This window comes from Macaca nemestrina, chromosome 2 (genome assembly GCF_043159975.1).
Source record: "Macaca nemestrina isolate mMacNem1 chromosome 2, mMacNem.hap1, whole genome shotgun sequence".
Taxonomy (NCBI): domain Eukaryota; kingdom Metazoa; phylum Chordata; class Mammalia; order Primates; family Cercopithecidae; genus Macaca; species Macaca nemestrina.
This window is the reverse complement of record NC_092126.1, coordinates 15,186,266-15,208,682: the sequence shown is the minus strand read 5'-3', so window position 1 is coordinate 15,208,682 and position 22,417 is coordinate 15,186,266. Positions and strand designations below refer to the sequence as shown.

At 45.9% G+C, this 22,417-nt stretch overlaps 1 protein-coding gene across 1 annotated transcript in view; it reads left to right on the top strand.

Moving 5' to 3' along the window:
- LOC105470940 (tripartite motif containing 71) overlaps positions 1-22,417 on the top strand; it is an 80,519-nt gene that overhangs the window by 44,709 nt on the left and 13,393 nt on the right. The window contains exon 2 of the mRNA XM_011723290.3: positions 11,980-12,147. Within this exon, the coding sequence (XP_011721592.1) occupies positions 11,980-12,147 (168 nt within the window). The remainder of the gene's footprint in view (positions 1-11,979; positions 12,148-22,417) is intronic.

Here is a 22,417-nt window from a genome sequence, read left to right as displayed (position 1 = left end):
AAGATGAGGTACTGGGAGAGTGTGTCTGGCTTCTCTCTTTAATACTCTCCTTGACAGGTGCAGTTTTGGGGAATGCCATAGAAGAGCCCAGACTTGGTACTTGGGAGACAAATCCCCGTAATTCACAGACACACCCCAGCACCCACTCCTCCACACCCCCACCCCCCACTTGAGCCTCAGCAATCCCCGCTGCAGCATGGGCACTTCTTGTCATTCAGAGAATTCACAGAGGCCACATATGTGCTAGCTACTGCTTCCCAGGATTGGTCACTTCCCAATGTAAAACAGTTACTCCCTGTGAACAACTCTGTATTAAAACAAAATTTCTATGGTAATATCTTTCTCCCCCCCCCCCCCTTTTTGGGTGGAGAGTAGGCATTGCCTAGAAAGGTAAGTGGCTCTAAGCCTTATCAACGGATAGGACAGTGTCACCTTGATTCACTAACCCTAATCAAGACAGAAGGCAACTAAGTAACGCAGGGGACAAGGACAGAAGATGATGGAACTTGCAGAGAGGAGTGAAATGTTAGGTTGTGTTAACGGTAGAAAGCATGACTAGTAATATTTACCAACAGTTTTTATTACTAGTGTATTCTCATCTGAGTCTGTATTTCTGCTTCTCTTCTCAGGACAGTTTTACCCAGGTGATGAGTGCCTTCCCTTGCTTTAAAAAAATCTGCCACTCTACACCATCTCAGCCACATGGGCGATTGAAACCTACTTAGTTTCTTTAGGAACTGAAACGGTTTCAGGTGTACACTGTTGCCTGCTGTTTAAGAGGCGAGGACTGAGTTACATGGCCACCTACAGAGTCTGACCATTTTTTAAATGTCAACCCCAAAGTACCACTGACTCTTGTCCATAGCACAACAGATTAAAACCGTGCCTTGCTTTTGCGACCTTGGAGGCAGCCGGAAAACTTGTGTGTCTACGTCCAAATCTGTCTTTTCGTGTCCAGTTAAAAAATATATAATTTACATGGGCAGTGATCTCAGTGTTGGAACAAATCTCTTTTATTTGCTGCTGGAAGCTGCATGGGCCACTCATTAATACATCAGAGGTCAGATGCATGCCGGGGCAGCAGCTGGGACACTAATGATTTCATACGGCTTTGTATGACCGCTGGCCGCCTGTGGTGCTGTAAATCGGGACTCAGGGTTCTAATTTTTTCAAAACCTCCAGGGAGGTTGCCTCTTGCGAGATAGAACTTAAGATAATATTTATAGTAGAGGGCAAAGGAAAAATAATACCTAATGGGAACATTGTGGAAAAAATGGTAGCAACCTATTAGAAGTAAATTATGTGGGGCCATTGGAGTTAACTCATTTATGGGCTCCATGAGTATTTTATTAGGTCCTTAGCTATGAAGAGTGCTGCGCTGTGGCCAGGCTCCAAGCATCACCCCCTCAACACTTAGGTTGCCAGTGGAAGGATTCTCCCCTCACTTTTGGGAGGGAGGAGTAGAATTGAATCCTCCCCACCCTTTTTTTTGAGCCGGTCTTGGTGTGTCTCCCAGGCTGAGTGCAGTGGTGCATTCATGGCTCACAGCAACCTCAAACTCTTGGGCGGGCTCAAGCCATCCTTCTGCCTCAGCTGTGACTAGAGGCATGCGCCACCATGCTTGGCTAATGTTTATTTTTTATTTTTTTGTAGAGGCAGGGTCTGTCTTTGTTGGCCAGGCTAAGTGTACATTTTGAGTTTTGATGATTTATATATACCTGTGTAATCAGTCCTCCCCCATCAAATATAGATTATTTCCCTCACTCCAAAAGGATTCCCTTGGGTTCCCTCTAGTTCATCTCCCTTCTCACCTGCAACTACTGTTGTGATTTCTTCGACGTTTAGTTTTATCTTCGTATGTTAATAAATGGAGTTACGCAATATATTCTCTTGATTTTGGCTTTTTTCCGCCAGTCTAGTGCCTTTAAACTTCTTGTCTGTAGGTATATTTATTTATTTATTTTTGTTTGTTTGTGTTTTGAGACGGAGTCTCACTCTGTCACCCAGGCTGGAGTGTAGTGGTGAGATCTTGGCTCACTGCAGCCTCTGCCCCCCGGGTTCAAGCAATTCTCCTGCCTCAGCTTCCTGAGTAGCTGGAACCACAGGTGCCCGCCACCAGGCCTGGCTAAAGTTTTATATTTTTAGGAGAGATGGGGTTTCACTATGTTGGCCAGGCTGGTCTCAAACTCCTGACTTCAAATGATCCACCCACCTCAGCCTCCCAAAGTGCCGGGATTACAAGCTTGAGCCACCATGCCCGAACTTCTTGTGTGTAATTACTGACAAACATCCTATTGTGTGGATGTACCACGGTGTATGTTGATGTGGAAGTTTTGTTTTTACTTTTAAACATCCAAGACTGATTGATTGAGACAGGGTTTCTGTCACCCAAGCTAGAGTGCAATGGAATGATCATAACTTGCTGTAACTTTGAACTCCTTGGGCTCAAGCCATCCTCCCACCTTAGCCTTCTGAGTAGCTAGCAAGTTTTATTTAAGTAAACATACTTATTTGTTCAAAACTGTGTTTGGGAGGCAGTAATCCAAAACACAACTCTGGCACTTTCCAAGCCGTCTCTCAGTATTGTGTAGTGTAACTTGGATCTGTTAGAGGACACCCCAAGCACAGGTGTGGCACTTGCCACCCTCAGGAAAATGCCCTTTTGCTGCAGAGCCTTCAGGAAATGTGTGAGAGACTGAAGGCGGTGGGCCGGTGGGCCATGAGTTTGCCTCAAGCTGTGTGGGGTGGGTGCCAGCCCAAAAAGCAGATTCTGATCTGGGAGGCAAATAAGTCCAAAGGGCCTAGGGAGCGGGTGCCCTCTGGGTTCGCCAGAGGCAGAGTTTGGAGAACATGTTATTCGAGATCCCATGCTTTGAAAGGCAGGATGCAGGATGTCAACAGGGTCCTGACACCGCAGTGCCCCCAGGGGCAGAGCACGAGTGTCTGCCGCCTGCCCTCAGGGCTCAGGCTCAGGCTCAGGTCTGGTGTAGGATGGAAAGTCTGGGTAAAGGAAATGGCAGGCATAGCTACATTCCCCACTACGCATCCCTCTTCCCCCACTTGGCGTGTGTATTGTCCCACAGTTGGTATTTTGCAACATCATGATCATACTTTTAAATATTAAGTGGTGTGTGTGTGTGTGTATGTGTGTGTCTTCACAAAGGCCTGGAGAAGTGCTAATTTTAGCTCAACATGGGAGGTCCCTGTCATTTTCCCTGCCGGAATCTCCTTTTACCTCGACCTCTGCCCCTTATGACTCACCTGGAGGATTGCTCCTGCCTTGTAAAACTCAATGTAGCAGGGCCAGCTGGGGGGTGGCTCACGCCTGTAATCCCAGCACTTTGGGAGGCAGAGGCAGGCGGATCACGAGGTCAGGAGATTGAGACCATCCTGGCTAACATGATGAAACCGCGTCTCTACTAAAAATACAAAAAATTAGCTGGGTGTGGTGGCACGCGCCTGTAGTCCCAGCTACTCAAAAAAAAAAAAAAAAAAAAAATCCTGGAAGCATCATGTTTTAACAATAAGTCATATTGTACATGGTGGCTCACACCTATAATCCCAGCACTTTGAGAGGCTGAGGCAGGCAGATCACTGGAGGTCAGGAGTTTGAGACCAGCCTGGCCAACATGGCAAAACTCATCTCCACTAAATATACAAAATATACAAAATAGCCAGGCATGGTTACAGGCATCAGTAATCTTAGCTACTCAGGAAGCTGGGGCAGGAGAATCGCTTGAACCCAGGAGTTGGAGGTTGCAGTTAGCTAAGATCACCCCACTGCACTCCAGCCTAGGGGACAGAGCGTGATTCTGTCACAAAAAAACAAACAAAAACAAAAAAACCCCAAAAAAACCCACTGCAGCAGCCCGCAGAGGTCGGAATCACAGAAAACTACAAACACGAGTTACAGCACCCTTTCTCAGGCCACACTGTGCGCTCGGGTTTAGGCGGCAGCAAGGGACATATTCATGAAACTGCTTTGTCTGACTCTGCCAAAACTGGTGGAAGGCGTTTGCTGTGCTGCCCAGGGCATTGTTCTTATCTGGGTTTTCATCTTCCTTAAGAGAGTCATTGCTGGGGGAAAATGATTTTCTTCCAGGATGAACTCATTTTCACACTTTTAATAGTTCTGATAGTTCCTGTGAGCCACAAATGGGGCTATTTCTCTTTTTATCAAGTCAGCAAGTAAGCTCAGCCAAATTCCAGCGTTCAACTCTGTAAACAGAATTTAGTCACTTTCATTATCTGGGCCTTTTAATTTGCTAGGTTTTGTTGTTGTTGTTTTTAAGACAGAGTCTGACTTGTTCTGTCACCCAGGCTGGAGGCAGTGTCAAGATTTTGGCTCACTGCAACCTCTGCCTCCTGGGCTCAAGCAATTCTCCTGCCTCAGCCTCCTGAGTAGCTAAGATGACCGATGCCTGTCACCACGCCTGGCTATTTTGTATATTTAGTGGAGATGAGTTTTGCCATGTTGGCCAGGGTGGTCTCAAACTCCTGACCTCCACTGATCTGCCTACCTCAGCCTCCCAAAGTGCTGGGATTACAGGTGTGAGCCACCACGCCTGATCAACGCTTTGTGTTTTGTGTATACTAGTAAGAGCTGTGTGCTCAGAGAAACACCCAGACATGGTGGTGTGCTACTGGAGTATGCTGAGGCTCTGAGCCCTGAGACTTTGCACAGGGCCATGTTGATGGAAAATAGTTCAGGGACTGGTGAAGCTGGACCCTTGGACTTTACCAAGGGCCTGTGTGATTCTGGGGCCTGGTCCCACAAGCAGGGGAGCAGGTGATAGGAGAAGGAACTACCCAGTGTTTGTGGAAGCCTTATAGAATGGTGCATTGGGGGAGCAGGGGCTTTCTAGATGTGGTTGGTTGGCTGCTGTTGGGGAGGAGTAATGGTAACTGTTGGGGGAGCAGCAGTTGGTAGTGAAGAATTTTTGAAGACAATTAGGGAGGAAGGGAGCATGGTGTGGCTTTTGGAGTCACATAAAAACTTTAAGTGAACAAATGCTAACAGATGACATTTTGTGATTGTCAAACTATGCTTCTCCCTGGGCACCAGCCGTTGCGGTGAGTTCAGATGCAGAGGTAACAGCATCCCTCTCTGATTTCAAGTTTTCCTTTCAAATTGCCTTGTCCATGGAGCCTAAACATTTAAATTGGAGATGAGTGGATGCCTCTGACCCCACTTGAGGCTGTTCTTGGACACTCCCACTTTCACCCTACCCCCCGCCCCTTTAGATCTTCAAGTGTTATATTGCTTATTTAGTCTGAGAATGAATCTTGTTCCGCCAGACAATATTACATGTGTGCATTTCTTACCTTAACCTTTGAGGTCAGTTGAGCCTCATCCTTCAAAATTTCAGATTTTAGAAAGTTAATACTGTGCATTTACATAATACGTATAATGGGACTGCAAAATAACATTATTTTTGCAGTGAGATACATAAAAATTTACTGAATGACATAGGCAAAAATGATTAATCCTTTTCACACCAGTTCCAGTTTTTAAAATTATTTTACTGACAATTGTGTGTGTGTGTGTATGTATGTATGTGTGTATAGTGTATGTGTGTATATATACATACATATTTTTGAGACGGTCTCGGGCTCTGTGGCCTAGGCTGGAGTGCAGTGGTTCGATCATGGCTCACTATAGCCTTCATCTCCTGTGCTCAAGTGATCTTCTTGTCTTGGCCTCCCAAAGTACTGGTATTGTAGACCTAAACCAGCATCCCTAGCCAAAAATCTTATATATTTATTGTGTACAACATGTTTTGAACTCCGTATGCATTATAGAGTATGTATGTTGAGCTCATTAACATGCATTGCCTCACATATTTTTTTGTAGTGAGAATACATAAAAATGTACTCAGCGATGGTCAAAAATACTGTAATAGCTATAGTACCTTGTCGTACATGAGTTTTGCTGCCAAATAGTATATGGAAAACTTTGTATTCCAGAGCATCATTTTGGATTTTGGAGTTGCAGAAAGGGGATTGTGGGCCTCGGGTGTGTGTATGTGTGTGTGTGTGGGTGTGTGTGTGTGTATGTGTGTGTGTGTGTTTTAATTCCTAACACCCCTCTTCCTTTTTATTGCCTGAGATTCCTTCAATTTGTAGAGATACCATGAAGCAGCCCCGCTTAATCTATTTAACAGACACTACTGAGACTGCCAGAACGCAACACAAGACTTTTTCCTTGGGCTGCTCCTCTTCTAGGCCCCTTTTCAATGTTGGCACCCATCAAAGCCTTCCACCCAAGCAGAAGCAGATCTTAACTCCAGTCCCAACTGTGAACTGTGTCCATACTGACTCCCTCTCCTGGCATCCCCTGCTGGCCTTTTGTGTTCGGTTGTGTTGAGAACAGAAACTGGTACTTTGCCCTTCACATGGGTGAAGGTCGACCTGACTGAAAAGAATTCGGTAATTCTTACTATCCAAGCTTGCAAGTAGGTTTCCACCGATAACCATTATATCAAGTGATGTAACAATTGAATATATTACCAAATTGAAAACTAGGGTTTCTCTAAAGAACAAGGATGTTAACTGTGGCATTGCTTGTGCTTTTTCAAAAATCAGGAAAGAGTTTTAAAATTGTATTAGTATATACTGACAGTACATTCATATAGCAGCATACCATGCAGCCATTCAGAAAGCCAGGCATCTCTCTGCATGGAGTGACCCAGAACATTCAGAACAAGTTAATATAGTTAAGAGAAACTTTTTGTCTTAAAAAATTCAATTATGTCTAGAATATAGCTTTGTTTTTCCATGGTTAAAGTGGAGACAATTGAGCGAGACATTAAGGATTTTTTTTAAAAAACTGTTTACTTGTATTACTTTCTGCATTTGAACAAATACTTGTTACCTAGCCAAATGAAAAATGTTTTGGAAACACTCCTTCCCCATACCCCCACTAAAGTAAGGTTAATTTGTCTGCGGCGGGGACTCTCTTGTCTTTAACTGGTGAACGCTGTGTATGAACTGGGTCCCTATTCCTTTCTCCTGTTTATCCAGGCCACAGATGTGGGGCAGCACGTGGCCAGAGCTACAGGAGGGGGCTTCTGCTGAGGGTTTGGGCTGCGGGTTTGAGCCCAAGCACTCAGTCTAAGTCAAGTAAAGCTTCGTTTTAATATTACTTAAGACTTGTTTCATGGCTAGACTTTACTCCCTTGAACTTGGCTTACCATTTTTAAAACGAATCCTCTGTTGTCCCACCTGAGAACCTGCAGAGTAACACACACAGGTCAGGCTTCCTGTGGGCCTCATTTGCTTCTGTTGCCTCCACTTTACTTCTGTCGTGGGAAACTCAGAAACCCTCTGGGGTGGGTGGAGATCGAGCCAGGCGTCACGGTTCAGCCTTGGTTTGTGGGAGGCCAAGTAAATGTCCTCAGTCATTTTAAGGGATATTGAAGTAATCTTTAAAACGTTTACAGCAGTTTATGTATTTGAGTTGAGACATTTTGATGAACTTAAATGGCGATCTGGGCCTTCCTCCATCCTTCCAGCTTACATTCTTCACTGATAGGGGTAGTTGTATTTTAAACCTCAAGCTCATTCTTTGAGATGTGCGGGGCTGCAACAGAGGTCCCTTGGTGTGTGTGTTCTTGTTGGGCCACAGATAGGAGTGCAGAATCTAGATTCCAGAAGCCTGGATGCGTGTGCATTTGCATGTGCACACGTGCGTGCACACACGTTCATTAACAAAGCATTCTATTTAAACACTCGCTAAGATACAAACATGCGTATTTTGTATTTTTATTTATTTATTTTTCTATTTTTCCTTTAATCTCCCTCCCCCATTCCCCCCCACCAGTCCCCCGCCCGTTCCTTTCCTGCTGGGCTCACATTCCTAGGTCTTTGTCTCTGCCTGGTATTTTAGAAATTTTGGGAGAGGAAGGCAATGGGTGGGACGTTCTGGAAGCTGGGGGCAGGGAAGAGGGTGGTCACTTGCAGGGTCAGAGGTCAAGCCTCCTCCATTTAGCTGGGGCAGCCGGATTGTCGCCAGGCCCGAGGGGGCGTGTCTGTGCATCTGCCCGGGAAGCCCCAAACAGGCCTTGGAATTCCTGCTGCTAGACGACCTGTTCTTCCCAGTCCCTTCCCCCCTTTCCCGGGAGCCACTGTTCATGGCTGCTCCCACATTTCTGGCTATAGGACCCTCCACACAGCTCCAGCTTATTCCCTTAAAAATAATTTTACACCTGTTTCAGAGATAATTGCACCCATGCACATCCTCTCCTATCGATTGTTTTAACAGCTCTAAAACTGTGGTTTTTCAATCTCAGAAATTGTGGTTAGATGAGACGTGGAGCTTCTAAATGAAGAATGAAATCTTACCAAAGTTTTTCTCCAACTTTTATAGCTGGAAGGTTTATAAAAGTGGATTTCATTTTATAGTTTTTGGACAATGCATTCTTTTAAAAATTCATTGTTTACTAATTACAAGCACATTGAGGCCATTCTTTTACTCACTGGTAGCTTTTTATTATCAACCGTTTGGGTGTTCCCCGCCCCCATCTCTGTTGCAGGCAGCCTGGAGCAGCTGTGGAATCACTGGCTCTTCTGAAACCACAGCGTGTTCTGGATACTTAGAACTGCATCGATCCTGTATAAAATGATACCAGGCAGGGATTGCATTCAGAGACCCCTTTCATTTGTGTATCTGGGCTCTCAAGGCTGGTCATGGGAGGGCTCTGGTGTCGGCTAAGGGCACCCTGCCTTTCGCTGCCATCACCGTCCACTACCTGTTCTGACCAGGATTTTTTTTTCTGGACACTGCATCTGCAGAATCTTTTAAAACCTACCATTCATGGGGGCATTGCAAATGTCCAGCATCATCCAGGTTCTGTGTTTTAAGGTTGATCTAAACCTAAGAAAAATCATCTTAATTCTTTATAGTTGCACAGTTGGAGTCTGGAGTGGCCACCCTGGCTCAGCCCAGAACTTGTTTTGTTTTGTTGTTGTTGTTTTTTGTTGTTATTGTTGTTGTTTGTTTGCACTCTTAGCCGGTGTTGCCTAGGCTAAGTTCATTGCCATGGTCACGGCTCACTGCAGCCTCGACTTCTTGGGCTCAAGGGATCCTCCCACCTCAGCCTCCAGGAATGAGCCACCGCGCCCAGCTAATTTTTGTAGTTTGCTCCAAGTGCTCCTCTAGCCTCGGCTTCTCCTGGAGCTTGGACTACAGGCATGAGCTGCCATGTCCAGCTACTAGAACTTAATTTTGAAGCTCTTTAGTTTCTGTTGTCAAGTCTCTATAGATAGGCTTTCTGCGGTGGAAGGGGTCTCCGGAGGTACCTAGTCAGGACCCTTTTGTTTCACAGATGAGACTGAATCCCAGACAGGTCAAGAGAACTGACTGGACAGAGGGTTCCATAGCCAGGTTGTGCCAGGCTCAAGTTTACAGCCTGAGGTTCTTTTCTACTCACTAGCCATGGAGATGAGAACAATGTAGGTAGTTATCCGAAGGAAGCAGGAGAGTGCCATTCAGTCCACACAGCTGTCTTGAGGGAAAGACAAGAGATGCCTTCTCAAGGTTGCTTAGCGGTTAGAAGCAGGGAGGCCACCCGAAGGTTTAGTGGCATGTTTTATTCACATGTAAAAGAGAGTTTTCTGATGGAAGGTTTTTCACACTTCACATCAGCATAGGAGTGATCTCTACATTATCTTGACAAATGGAGAGAGCAAAGGAAAGGAATGTAGTTCAAGCTGGTAGAATTGCTTTAGCACCATGTCGTAAAAAAGGGATCGGCCAGAAATTTTTCCTGAATTTATCCAGCTCAGCATCTTTTGGTTAGTATTTATACTTGAGAATTTTAGATTTAAAAGATTATTAGGATTAGATAATCTCTAAAGGATGGATCAGCTTAAAAAGCAACTGACTTAAAGGAGGCAAGTTGCTGTTGCCTGGTTTCAGTCTGCCACTATTGCTGGCAAAGCACTGCAGTGATCAAAACTGGCAGCAGAGTTGCAAACCTTACCACATTTCCCTTGTATAAAGTAGGATCTGGGCCAGGTGTGGTGGCTCACGCCTGTAATCCCAGCACTTTGGGAAGCCGAGATGGGCGGATCACGAGGTCAGGAGATTGAGACCATCCTGGCTAACACAGTGAAACCCCGTTTCTACTAAAATTACAAAAAAATGAGCCGGGCCTGGTGGCGGGCGCCTGTACTGCCAGCTACTCGGGAGGCTGAGGCAGGAGAATGGCGTGAACCCGGGAGGCGGAGCTTGCAGTGAGCGGAGATCGCGCCACTGCACTCCAGCCTGGGGAACAGAGTGTGAGACTCCATCTCAAAACAAACAAACAAATAAAGTAGGATCCATAAAACCTGATGGTTATAGCAGAACTGTTTCTTTACAAAAGTAAAAACACAGTATCCTGAATCTTTCCTTTTTCCTGTTTCTGAATTGTAAAGTTTCTGGAGAACCAGTTTAGCCCATGCTAGATTACACGCTTCCCTATTAACTCAGCCCTGAGTGGAGTAACTCTGTGTGCTTGACTGAACCAGTTAGGGGAAGCATTTTTCTAGTGGACACATTTTATGCAAAGATTTTGGTTATTAATAAAATAAGCATCTTGGAGAAGGAAAGAAGCAGCAGTCTCCCTCTATTTGCCCCCAGCCCTCTCTGTTTGGAGCTCTCCACCTAAGAAAACTTTCTGGGCCGCTTCCAAGCCTTCTCCCCATCTGTGTCTCCCACAACACTTCTGCCCTGCTTCTCGCCAGAATGAGCTTCTATTCAGTCTGCGCGGAATCGCCTGGATCTCCACCATACCTAGCAAGGTGCTTTGTATTGGGGATGAGAGAGCGGGGGTGTCGCCTGTGTTGGACCCAGCTTTGCCGAAGGCTCATGTTGGCTTCCCTGCTGTGTCTTTGCTAACACTGTGGCCTTGAGCACCCCCCACCTCCTGTCTTCCCCTGGAGATGAAGTGTTGGTGGTGTATTTGTGGAAGAATTCCCCTTGCCTACTGCTTCCCTGCCTGTTGCATGTTAGCTAGCTTCCCCTCATGCCCAGGTGTACCAGAGGCAGATTTAAACTCTGCTCTTGAAAGCAATCCAGCAAACATTTGCAGACTGGTGCTAAGTGCCCTGCTCTGTGGAGAGATACACAGTAATGAGACTGGCCCAGTTTCTGTGCCAAGGAGTTTTCTCTCTTGAGAGCTGCTTGTTTATTAGCAGGTAAAGGTTGTGCCAACCCTTTCTCTCTCTCTCTCTCTCTCTCCCTCTCCCTCCCTCCCTCCCAGCGTGCTGGGCCCCAGGGAAGTGTAGAACATCACATAAAGCAGTTCTGTCAGCACTGGCGGCCTCCCAGGTTCAACTCCTTGGAATAACTTGGCATGAAGAAGAAAGGCAAGGAGCTGGCTGACCTTACCACTAGCTTTTTGCCTTCGTTCCAGAAACTTAAGCCTGTGAGCTTGCTCGAGTGCCTGGGAGAACCATGCTTTGCACTTTGCACTTTGCACTTTGCATGACAAGCTGTGGTGTGAGGATGGTTGTTACTGGCTCTTAACCTTGCTTTACACATCCAGGCTAGAGCAGCAAAGGAAACTCTTCTGGTATATTCTTGCATCCAGGCCACCAATATCAGACTAGGCAACACAGTCTAAACAACTTTTCTGGATAATGAAGCTAAGATTCAGGAGAAACTCTCGTGCCGGGAGGTTTTTGTTTGGTTTGGTTTCTGCCTTTGAAGTGTCTCTGTTACATTCTGAGTGAGACTACAGTGGGATGTGGCATTCAGTTGTGTTCCCCACTCCATTCCCCCTTGATTTGGGGCAGAGAGAGTGGGAGAAAAAGGGAAGCAGACAGTTTTGGTTATGTTTGCAGTTACTCCGCTGCTGTCTCTCCCTGTGGGGTGTGCTTGCTCATTTGGAAGCTGGTGGTTCGGTTGTGGGATCCAGGACCCTCAAGTTGCTGTCTTCCCTCCTCCTCCCGTCCTGTATCTCTATTTATGCCTGTCCTCTCTCTGGTCACCAGGTGCTGCACCTGTACTGTGACACTTGCTCCGTGCCCATCTGTCGTGAGTGCACAATGGGCCGGCACGGGGGCCACAGCTTCATCTACCTCCAGGAGGCGCTGCAGGACTCACGGGCACTCACCATCCAGCTGCTGGCAGATGCCCAGCAGGGACGACAGGCAATCCAGGTGAGCCTTCCCTACCCTTCCGCAGTTCCCATGTGAATCGGGTCCCCCTTTCTGTCAGGTGGCATGGACAGACATTTGGGGCAGATTCCAGTGTGGGGGGTGGAATAGTGACCCAGATGAGCTCAGGTGACATCCCTGCAGCAGCGATCCCTTTAGGGGTTCTGGTAGTCTTGTGAAGATGTCAAGGACATGTCCAAAGTTACTGGTCAGATTTCTAAGCACCTGGCCTGGGTCCTAGCATACCACCTGCACGTGTGCCACCTGGCTGCCTCCCGAAATCAGAGCGGACATTGGCACTTCCAGCCAGGACCGCGGAAAGGCTGGGTGCTTAATGCTTATTATTATTATTATCATTATTATATTTTTTGAGATGGAGTCTTGCTCTGTCACCCAGGCTGGAGTGTAGTTGTATGATCTCGGCTCACCACACCTCCACCTCCCGGATTCGAGTGATTCTCCTGCCTCAGCCTCTCGGGTAGCTGGGATTACAGGCATGCACCACTGCACCTGGCTAATTTTTGTATTTTTAGTAGAAATTGGGTTTCACCACAGTGGCCAGGCTGGTCTTGAACTTCTGACCTCAGGTGATCCACCTGCCTCGGCCTCCCAAAGTACTGGGAGCTACTGAGCCCAGCCAATGCCTTTTATTTATTTTTGTTTTTGAGACAGAGTCTCACTCTGTCACCCAGGCTGGAGTGTAGTGGCGGGATATCAGCTCACTGCAACCTCTGCTTCTCAGGTTCAAGTGATTCTGCTGCCTCAGCCTCCCAAGTAGCTGGGATTACAGGTGCCCGCTGCCACTCCCAGTATTTTTTCTTTAGTAGAGTTGGGGTTCCACCATGCTGGCCAGGTTGGTCTTGAACTCGTCCTGACCTCAGGTGATGCACCCGCCTCGGCCTCCCAAAGTGCTGGGATTACAGACGTGAGCCACCATGCCCGGCCTAATGCTTTTTAGACAGAGACCTTTATGATACAGATTTACTTATTTATATGTGAGAAATTAGTGAGCAGGAGAATGTTGTGTGAGGTTCCGTGTCTACAGTCCTTTCCTGGATGGCAAATCCCCCGTAATTGAAACTGTCGTTTCTGTTGAATTCGTATCAACAGCTAGGGAGGGGCATGTGTAACTTTGAGAATTGGCAGGGTTCTCTTACATAGTTAGGTGATAGTGTCCCTGAATTGCTGTTAAATCTTGTCTGATTCAGGTGACAAGGTTTTAGGAAATCAGAAAATTGTGACGTTTTCCCTGTGTTGTAGGATACTTTGAAAGTCAAGAAAAGTTGTTCACCCTCTAGCAGAAATAACATAGGAACCATTTTAGAATATTTATATAAGTGAATTGTTTTAAAAGTAAGATTCTGGCCAGGTGCAGTGGCTCACGCCTATAATCCTAGCACTTTGGGAGGCCGAAGTGGGTGGATCACTTGAGCTCAAGAGTTTGAGACCAGCCTGGGCAACATGGGGAAACCCTACAAAAAGTACAGAAATTAGCCAGGTTTGGTGTGACACTCGCCTGTAATCCCAGCTACTTGTGGGACTGAGGTGGAAGGGTCGCTTGAGCCCCAAAGGTGGAGGTTGCAGTGAGCCAAGATTATGCCAGTGCACTCCAGCCTGGGCAACAGTTAAGAGCCTGTCTCGAAAAAGAAAAGAAAAAAAAGAAACCCTATTTTGAAAGTGCTGAAGAATTGAGATCACGTGTCTTACAGAAGAGGGAGGATGTGATTTAATAAGTTTCTCAGCCGCTATCACATTCCCATGCATGATACTGAAACAGTCTTTTCTGATGAGTCAGATTGTATGATGTTCAGATTATAAAACTGGAAGTTTGAGAGACTTTCTGGAATGACTCATCCTGTCATCGTTACACCAGTATTGTTTGTCGTCTTTAAAATGCCTTGAGTGTCTCTGTTGCTCTTCTCCTTTGTCAGTGTCTTCACCTGTGCGTCATTCTGTTGTGTATCAGTGCGTCCGTCCCTGTGGATGAAGTGATTTGTGTCTTTCTTTTTTTTTTTTTTTTTTTTTTTGAGACAGAGTCTCGCTCTGCCGCCCAGGCTGGAGTGCAGTGGCCGGATCTCAGCTCACTGCAAGCTCCGCCTCCCGGGTTCACGCCATTCTCCTGCCTCAGCCTCCCGAGTAGTTGGGACTACAGGCGCCCGCCACCGCGCCCGGCTAGTTTTTTGTATTTTTTAGTAGAAACGGGGTTTCACCGTGTTAGCCAGGATGGTCTCGATCTCCTGACCTCGTGATCCGCCCGTCTCGGCCTCCCAAAGTGCCGGGATTACAGGCTTGAGCCACCGCGCCCGGCTGATTTGTGTCTTTCATTTTATGCCACGACAGTTAGGACCTTGACAAACAAATGCCTTACCCTGCCGGTGTCTCCTCAGCACCGGTGCCCAGCCTTCACTGTGGCTCGCACCTATAATCCCAGCACTTTGGGAAGCCGAGGTGGGTGGATCATCTGAGGTCAAGGAGTTTGAGACCAACCTGGCCAACATGGTGAAACCCTGTCTGTACTAAAAATACACAAATTAGCCAGCCGTGGTGGCGGGCGCCTGTAGTGCCATCTACTCAGGAGGCTGAGGGAGGAGAATTGCTTAAACGCAGGAGGCAGAGGTTGCAGTGAGCCGAGATCATGCAGCTGCATTCCAGCCTGGGCGACTGTATGAGACTCCATCTCAAAAAGACAAACAACAAACAAAAAGAGCCACTGGTGTCTAGGTCTGAACTCCTAGATTGTGTTATGATTTTATTATGCTCTTACTGTCTTAGGAGGTCGAAAACACTTGGAGAATTATTGAGAGAATGCTGGTATTCTCTGTGCTTAGTGGGAAAAGCCACTGTGGGGGAGAAAAATGACTTGTAACAATTTGCTGGAGACTTAAGGAGAGCACCCAACAAATCATGAGTGGGTAACATGGTGAAATCTCAGAGAAATGGAAATTCAGACTTTTTGTGGAGAGAAAAGAGTGTGGGAAAAATAAATATAGTCAACTGTATAAGTGGTGAGAACCTAGGCATAAATCCTAGAGGTATGATTTAAATGTTAGTTAAAAGTGTGTGCCCAACATTAATCTGAATTCTAGATCATGGGGTATTTTGGGTAGAGGCATTTTAGATCTGTTAATCTATAAGGCCACAGCCAGGTACACTACATAGATTGATTTCCTAGAAGGTTTTTGTTTAACCATAACTTGTGTGTACTTAGCATCCTTAAGTCTTGTTCTGTCACCCAGGTTGGAGTACAATGGTGCAATCTCGGCTCACTGCAACCTCCGCCTCCCAGTTTCAAGTAATTCTCCTGCCTCAGCCTTCCTGAGTAGGTGGGATTACAGGCACCTGCCACCACTCCTGGCTAATTTTTGTATTTTTAGTAAGAGACGGAGTTTTACCGTGTTGTTGGCCAGGCTGGTCTTGAACTCCTGACCTCAGGTGATCCACCCACCTCGGCCTCCCAAAGTGTTGGGATATCAGGTGTGAACCACCGCACCTGGCCATTGTTGTTGTTGTTGTTGTTGTTGTTGTTATTATTTTAAGAGACAGTATCTCTGTCACTCAGCTAGAGTGCAGTGGTGCCATCATAGCTCACTGCAGCCTGAAACTCCTGGGCTTTTAGGCGATCGATCCTCTTTCTTTGGCCTCCCACATAGCTAGGACTACAGGCATGCTCCACCACGCCCAGCTAATTTTTGTATTTTTTGTAGAGATGGGGCTCGCTTTGTTGTCTAGGCTGATCTCAAACTCCTGGCTTCAAGCGATCTTTCACTTTGGCCTCCAAGGCGCTGAGATTAAAGGCATCAGCTGCCTTGCCCAGCCTGACAATTTCTTAAAATGTAACACAAGCCTTCATCCCTTTATTTTTCTCATGAGATTGCAACAATTCAGTCACATCTTCAGACTCCACTTCTAATTCTAGTTCTCTTTATATTTTTACCACATTTTTAGTGACTTCCTCCACTACTTCTTTCTGCTACAAGAAGTTAATCAGCTTCTTCAAACATTCTATTAATGTTGATATTTTGACCCCTGCCCATGAATCACGAATGCTCTTTTATAGTATATCCAGTTTTAGTCTTTGTGCTGCCAAAGTGAGCACCACACATGTTCTTAATGGCACCTGGAATGGTAAATTCTTTGCCCAGACCCATCAGAGGAATCACTATCTGTAGTAGCTATAGCCTTACAAAGTTTATTTGTTAAATAATAAGACTTGAAAGTTGAAACTACTTCTTGATCCATGGGCTGTAGAATGGATGTTGTGTAACCAGACATGAAAAAAACTTTCATGTCCTTGTGCATCTCTAGCAGAGTCTTCTGGGTGACCAGGCACATTGTCAGTCAGCGGTCATATTTTGAAAGGAATCTTTTCTTCTCAGTGGTAGGTCTGAACAGTGGGTTTAAAATATTCCATAAACCGGCCAGGCACGGTGGCACAAGCCTGTAATCCCAGCACTTTGGGAGCCCGAGGCAGGTGGATCACCTGGGGTCAGGAGTTCGAGACCAGCCCGACTAACATAGAGAAACCCCTTCTCTGCTAAGTACAAAAAATTAGCCGGGCGTGGTGGCTCATGCCTGTGATCCCAGCTACTTGGGAGGCTGAAGCAGGAGAATTGCTTGAACCCAGGAGGCGGAGGTTGCAGTGAGCCAAGTTTGCGCCGTTGCACTCCAGCCTGGGCAACAAGAGTGAAACCCCGTCTCAAACAAATAAACAAATAAAAATTTAAAAAATGCCATAAACCGTGCTGCAGGCAGACCTGCCGTCATCCAGGCTTTGTTGTTCCATTTGTAGAGCACAGGCACAGCACATTTAGCATAATGCTTAGGGGGCCTAGGATTGTCGGGATGGACAGTGACTGTTGGCTTCAACTTAGTCACCTGCTACATTAGTCCCTACCAGGAGAGTCAGCCCGTCCATTGAAGCTTTGAAGCCAGGCATTGACTTCTGAAGCTATGAAAGGTCCTAGATGGCATCTTCTTCCAATATAAGACTATCTCTTTCCAATATCAGGCTGTGTTCTTCCAATAAAAGTCTCCTTCCAAAAAAAAATGTCTGAAGTCTGTTGTTTAGCTGTCTTCATCAATTATCTTAGCTTGTTCTTCTGGGTAACTTGCTGCAGCTTCTATATCAGCGCTTGCTGTGTCACCTTACACATACGTGTTTTGGAGATAGCTTGTTTTCTTAAACCGTATCAACCAGCCTCTGTTAGCTTCAAACTTCTGCAGCTTCCTCATCTCTCACCCTTCATAGCATTGAAGAGTTAGGGCCCTGCTCAGGAAGGATTAGACTTTGCCTTAAGGAGATGTTATGGCTGGTTTGATCTTTTCTCCAGATCATTAAACTTTCTTCATATCAGCAATAAGGCTGTTTTGCCTTATTACTGTTTGAGTGTTCACTGGAGTGAACTTCTAATTTCTTTCAAGATCTTTTGCAATCACAGCTTTAACTGTTTGGTGTGAGAGGCCGAGCTTCAGCCTGACTGTAGCTTTCTACTTGCTTTCTTTACTAAGCTTAATCATTTTAGAATTGTGGGACCTTTTCTTTCACTTGAATACTAACGGCCATTGTAGGGTTACTGAGTGGCCTGATAAACGCCAAAGATCACTTGTCACAGATCAGCGCACCAGATAAAGTAATAATGAAAAACTTGAAATACTACAAAAATTATCAAGGTGTGACACCGACAGTACGGGCTTTTGGGAAAATGACACCAATAGATTTGGTTGATGCAGTATTGCCACAAATCTTCAATTAAAAAAAAAATCACTGGCTGGGTACTGTAGCTCACAACTGTAACATCAACACTTTGGGAGGCTGAGGCAGGAGGATCACTTGAGCTCAGGAATTCTAGTCCAGCCTGGGCAACATAGTGAGACCTTGTCTCTACAAAAAATCAAGAAGGTTAGCCGGGCCTGGTGTTGAGCGTCTGTAGTCCCAGCTACTCGGGAGGATTGCTTGAGGCCTGGAGGTTGAGGTTGCAGTGAGCCACGATTGCACCACTGCACTCCAGCCTGGGCGACAGAGCCCAAAAAAGAACACAGCGAGACTGGGCAACGCAGCGAGACTGTCTCAAAAGAGAAAATGTGGGTTTTTCTTTTCTGTCTATGAAGTGCAATAAAATGAGGTATGGCTACAGTTTGTGATTATATTTTTTATTATTATTTTTTTTGAGACAGTCTTGCTGTGTTTCCCAGACTGGAACGCAGTGACAGATCTTGGCTCACTGCATCCTTTGCCTCCCAGGTTCAGGCGAGGAGCTGGGATTACAGGCATGTACCACCACGTCTGGCTAATTTTGCGTTTTTAGTAGAGATGGGGTTTCACCATGTTGGCCAGGCTAGTCTTGAACTCCTAAGTTCAGGCAGTCCACCCGCCTCAGCCTCCCAAAGTGTTGGGATTACAGGTGTGAGCCGCTGCGCCTGGCCAAGAATTACATTTTAGAGTGGACCACAGTAGCTCCCCATACCCGGTATGGTCGCCTGCAAGTGTATGGGTGATGTTTGCATTCTCTTACCTTCTGACCATTGGTCTCTTTAAATACAGGTCATTATGCCACCACTGTTCTCCACAGTTGGCATCACTGATCGATATCTGTATTATTTCCCTTCAAAGCCCTCGAGTCTCCTCCATACTGAGTGAGGAAGTGCACTGGAAAGTGCACTGATGCACCAGTCCAAATGGAGACCCTCAACTTTCAAATGTTTGATTCGATCTGTTAACATCTCAAAGATGGTTAAATTTTCTCTCCAGCACCATGCTTGTTGGGTGATTTCTCTTTCCTTAGTGTAAAGTGTATTTATCTGTTTTGGAAGTTTACCCAGCCTTTCTACATTGTCATTTCCCCCAATCCATCTGCCTTATATTTCTTCAAATGCCCTGCTGTTAGAGGTTGGGAACTATTTCAGTAAGTCCTGGTCTGCACATCTTGGAATGCGGTGCTTGGCTGGGTACTGCATAGTTTGGAAGGGAAAGACCTATTTTTCTACTATGCATTGGGAAGGGCTTTTGTGACTCTCAGCCCAAGGAGTATTTTTGCATACTTGCTGATTATTAAAATTGCAACAAAAGCTTTGAATCCCCTGAACCTGTTTGAAAAATTGAAGGAACCGTTTTTATCATAAAATGTGAGTTCCAAACATGAGGGATAAGCCTGGCTAGGAGACCAGGGGAAGAGGTGAGTAGGGTAGTACACCCATTCCTGTGCAAAGGGAGTGGTTTTGTGTTTGTTTGGTTTTGTTTTTGTTTTGTGAGACAGAGTTTTGCTCTTGTTGCCCAGGCTGGGCCTTTTTTTTTTTTTTTTTCTTTTTTTTACATCTGATAGACGTTAGATGTAAAAAAAAAAAAATTAGTTTGGCAAGTAGTATGACATTAGTATTAGTTTGCCACCTCTGCTTTCTATTGAGGAATGATTAAGAAATCTTACAGACATAGGTTTGGTTGCCTTGGTCAAATATTAGCTTGGACACCAGTTGTGCTAATTAATAACCAACACATCTAAAAATATAGAGGGTGCCAGTTACTAAGTTCTACTCTTTGGGCTCTAACCCTGTCACACTCTTGCCATGTGATACTGGGGCTGTGACTCTTCAAACTACATGTATGGGAAAAGGACTTCTTCCCTTTTTCTTCCAATTCATTTAAATTATATTATTATCATATTATGTATTTGTTTTGAGACAGAGTCTTGCTCTGTCACCCAGGCTGGGGTGCGGTGGTACAGTCACAGCTTGCTGCAGCCTCGATCTTCCAGGACTCAAGCAATCCTTCCAGCTCAGCCTCCCAAGTAGATGGGACTACAGGCAAGCACCACCGTGCCTGGCTAATTTATTTATTTATTTATTTTGTAGAGACTGATGGAAGGAAAAAAAAAAACCCGGCGCAGCAGAGCAGGGGTTGGGGCCCCTGGCCCCCGCCACTGCCGCTCAGGCTGATCTCAAACTCCTGGGCTTAAGCTATCCTTCTGCCTCCCAAAGTGCTGGGATTACAGGTGTGAGCCACTGTACCCGGCCCCAATTCTTAATAGCAATTCTTCTTCACTCCGACAGCAGAAGTTGGTTTCAATTTCAGATCTTGCCACTACCAGAATTAGCTGGACGTAACCTCGCCACCTTATTCTGTGTTCTTGTAACCACAGCTTTCTTTCCTTTGTTCTCTCAGACAAAGCAGAAGAAGCTGCTTCTGCAGGTGCTGTCTGCCTCCGTGTGCTCTTTGCCCCAGCAGTTCTCCCATACCTGTTTAACCATTTCCCTACGCTAAATTCTCTTTAAATGTCTAGGGAGCTCTCTGGCTGTCTCTCGCTTTCTCTGTTTTTCCCTGGATGAATCCTGACAGCCTGAGATACTACACATGTATCAGTGCTATTATGATACCTGCCTATGTGCATGCTCATTTGATTGGCCATTCTAATTTTTTAACTTCTAGGTAATGTGGATGTAATATCTGTCTGCTTCACGTTACTGACTTCTGTATTAGTTTATCGGGTCTGTTGTAACAATTTACCGTAAACTGGATTACTTAAAAACAGCAGGCCGGAAGTCCAAGATCAAGGTGTCAGGACCATGCTCCCTCTGAAGGCCCTCAGGAGGACTCACTGCTTTCCTCATCCGGGCTTTTGGCAGTTGCCAGCATCCTTGGCTTGTACCTGCATCAGTTTCCATTTCAGCTTTGGTCTTCACATGGCTTTGTTCTCTGTGTATCTGGGTCTGCACATGACCCTCTCTGGATATCAGTTTTGGGATTTAAGATTCAACTTAATCTACTATAACCTCATCTTAGCTAATTGTATCTACAAAGACCGTATTTCCACACAAGGTCACATCCTGGCCCCCATTTAGTTGAGCCCAGAGTTTGGAGGGACAGTGTTTAACCTGACGCAGCTACCTAGTGCTTTGGTAAACACGATTATGGCTAGAGATGGGCAAATATAAAATTTATAGATTGTTCTGCTAATTGTTCTGCTAAATCCCAGGTGCCATAAGTATCATGGGCTTTGTACTTAGCTCCTCCTCTGATTGATATGTAATGGTACTTGAGACAGGATTGTAAAGGTGGAGCAGAAAGGTTATAGAAATATGCTGTTCCCTTCCAGCTTCAGAAGGGAAGTGGCATCGGAACTGGGTTTGGAAATTTAGGGTGAAGCATTCCAGGCTGGGGACAGCCTGTGAGCCCTCTGGATCTACCCAGTTCCCCTGTGAATCAGTTCAGTGGATCCTTAGGACACACAGGATCCTCTTAGGCAGGGAATGCAGTGTGGCCGCTAACCATTGGAGTCATGGGTGGTGTGCTTTTTGTTTTGTTTTGTTTTGTTTTGTTTTGTTTTGTTTTAAATAGAGACCAGGTTTCACCATGTTGGCCAGGCTGGTCTCAAACTCCCGAGCTCAAGTGATTCGCCTGCCTCGCCCTCCCAAAGTGCTGGGATTACAGGCGTCAGCCACTGTGCCCAGCCACCATGAGTGTTTTTGGGGCTGTACCTTTGAGCGTGTCTTGCATGCCATGAATGTGTCAGCTCTCATCCAGACTGAGTCAAACTGTTGGGCAGGAAGAATACTCATAAAAATAAGGTAGATTGTGTATTGTATGATGATGCCATCTATATGAAATACCCAGAACAGGCCAGGCGCAGTGGCTCATGCCTGTAATGCCAGCACATTGGGAGGCCTAGGTGGGCAGATCACTTGAGCCCATGAGTTTGAGACCAGCCTAGGCAACATGACAAGATTCCCCCATCTCTATTAAAAAAGAAAGGAAGGAAGGGGTGGGGGGAGGGAGGGAGAAATGCTCAGAACAGATTTGTAGAGACACAGGAGATTAGTGATCGCCATGGTGGAGAAGGAGGGAAGTGGAAATGACTCCTTAATGGTTATGGCCTTTGCTTTTTGGTTGATGAAAATGTTCTGAAGCTAGGTACTGGTGATGATTACACAACACTGCACATACTAAATGTGACTCATGGTAAATCTTATGATAGGAGCTAAGTGGCCTGACGAGACACAATGGCTGAACTTTTGTCCCAGGTGTTTATCAGATGAGAACTACTAATAACAGTGTTTTACTCTGTGCCAGGTGCTGAGCTCAGCTCAACCCATGCATTGCTCTGCATTTCCCTCACATCTCCCCTTTACCAAGGTTGGAGAAGACCAGGAGCTTGTCCGAGGCCTTACAACTAGTAAGAGGCCCTAAACTAACCCAGGATTGGAACCTGGGTTACCTGACTCCAGGGATGACTGACTAGCCTGGTTTGCCTAGGACTGTCCCAGTTTTAGCACTGAAAGGTCC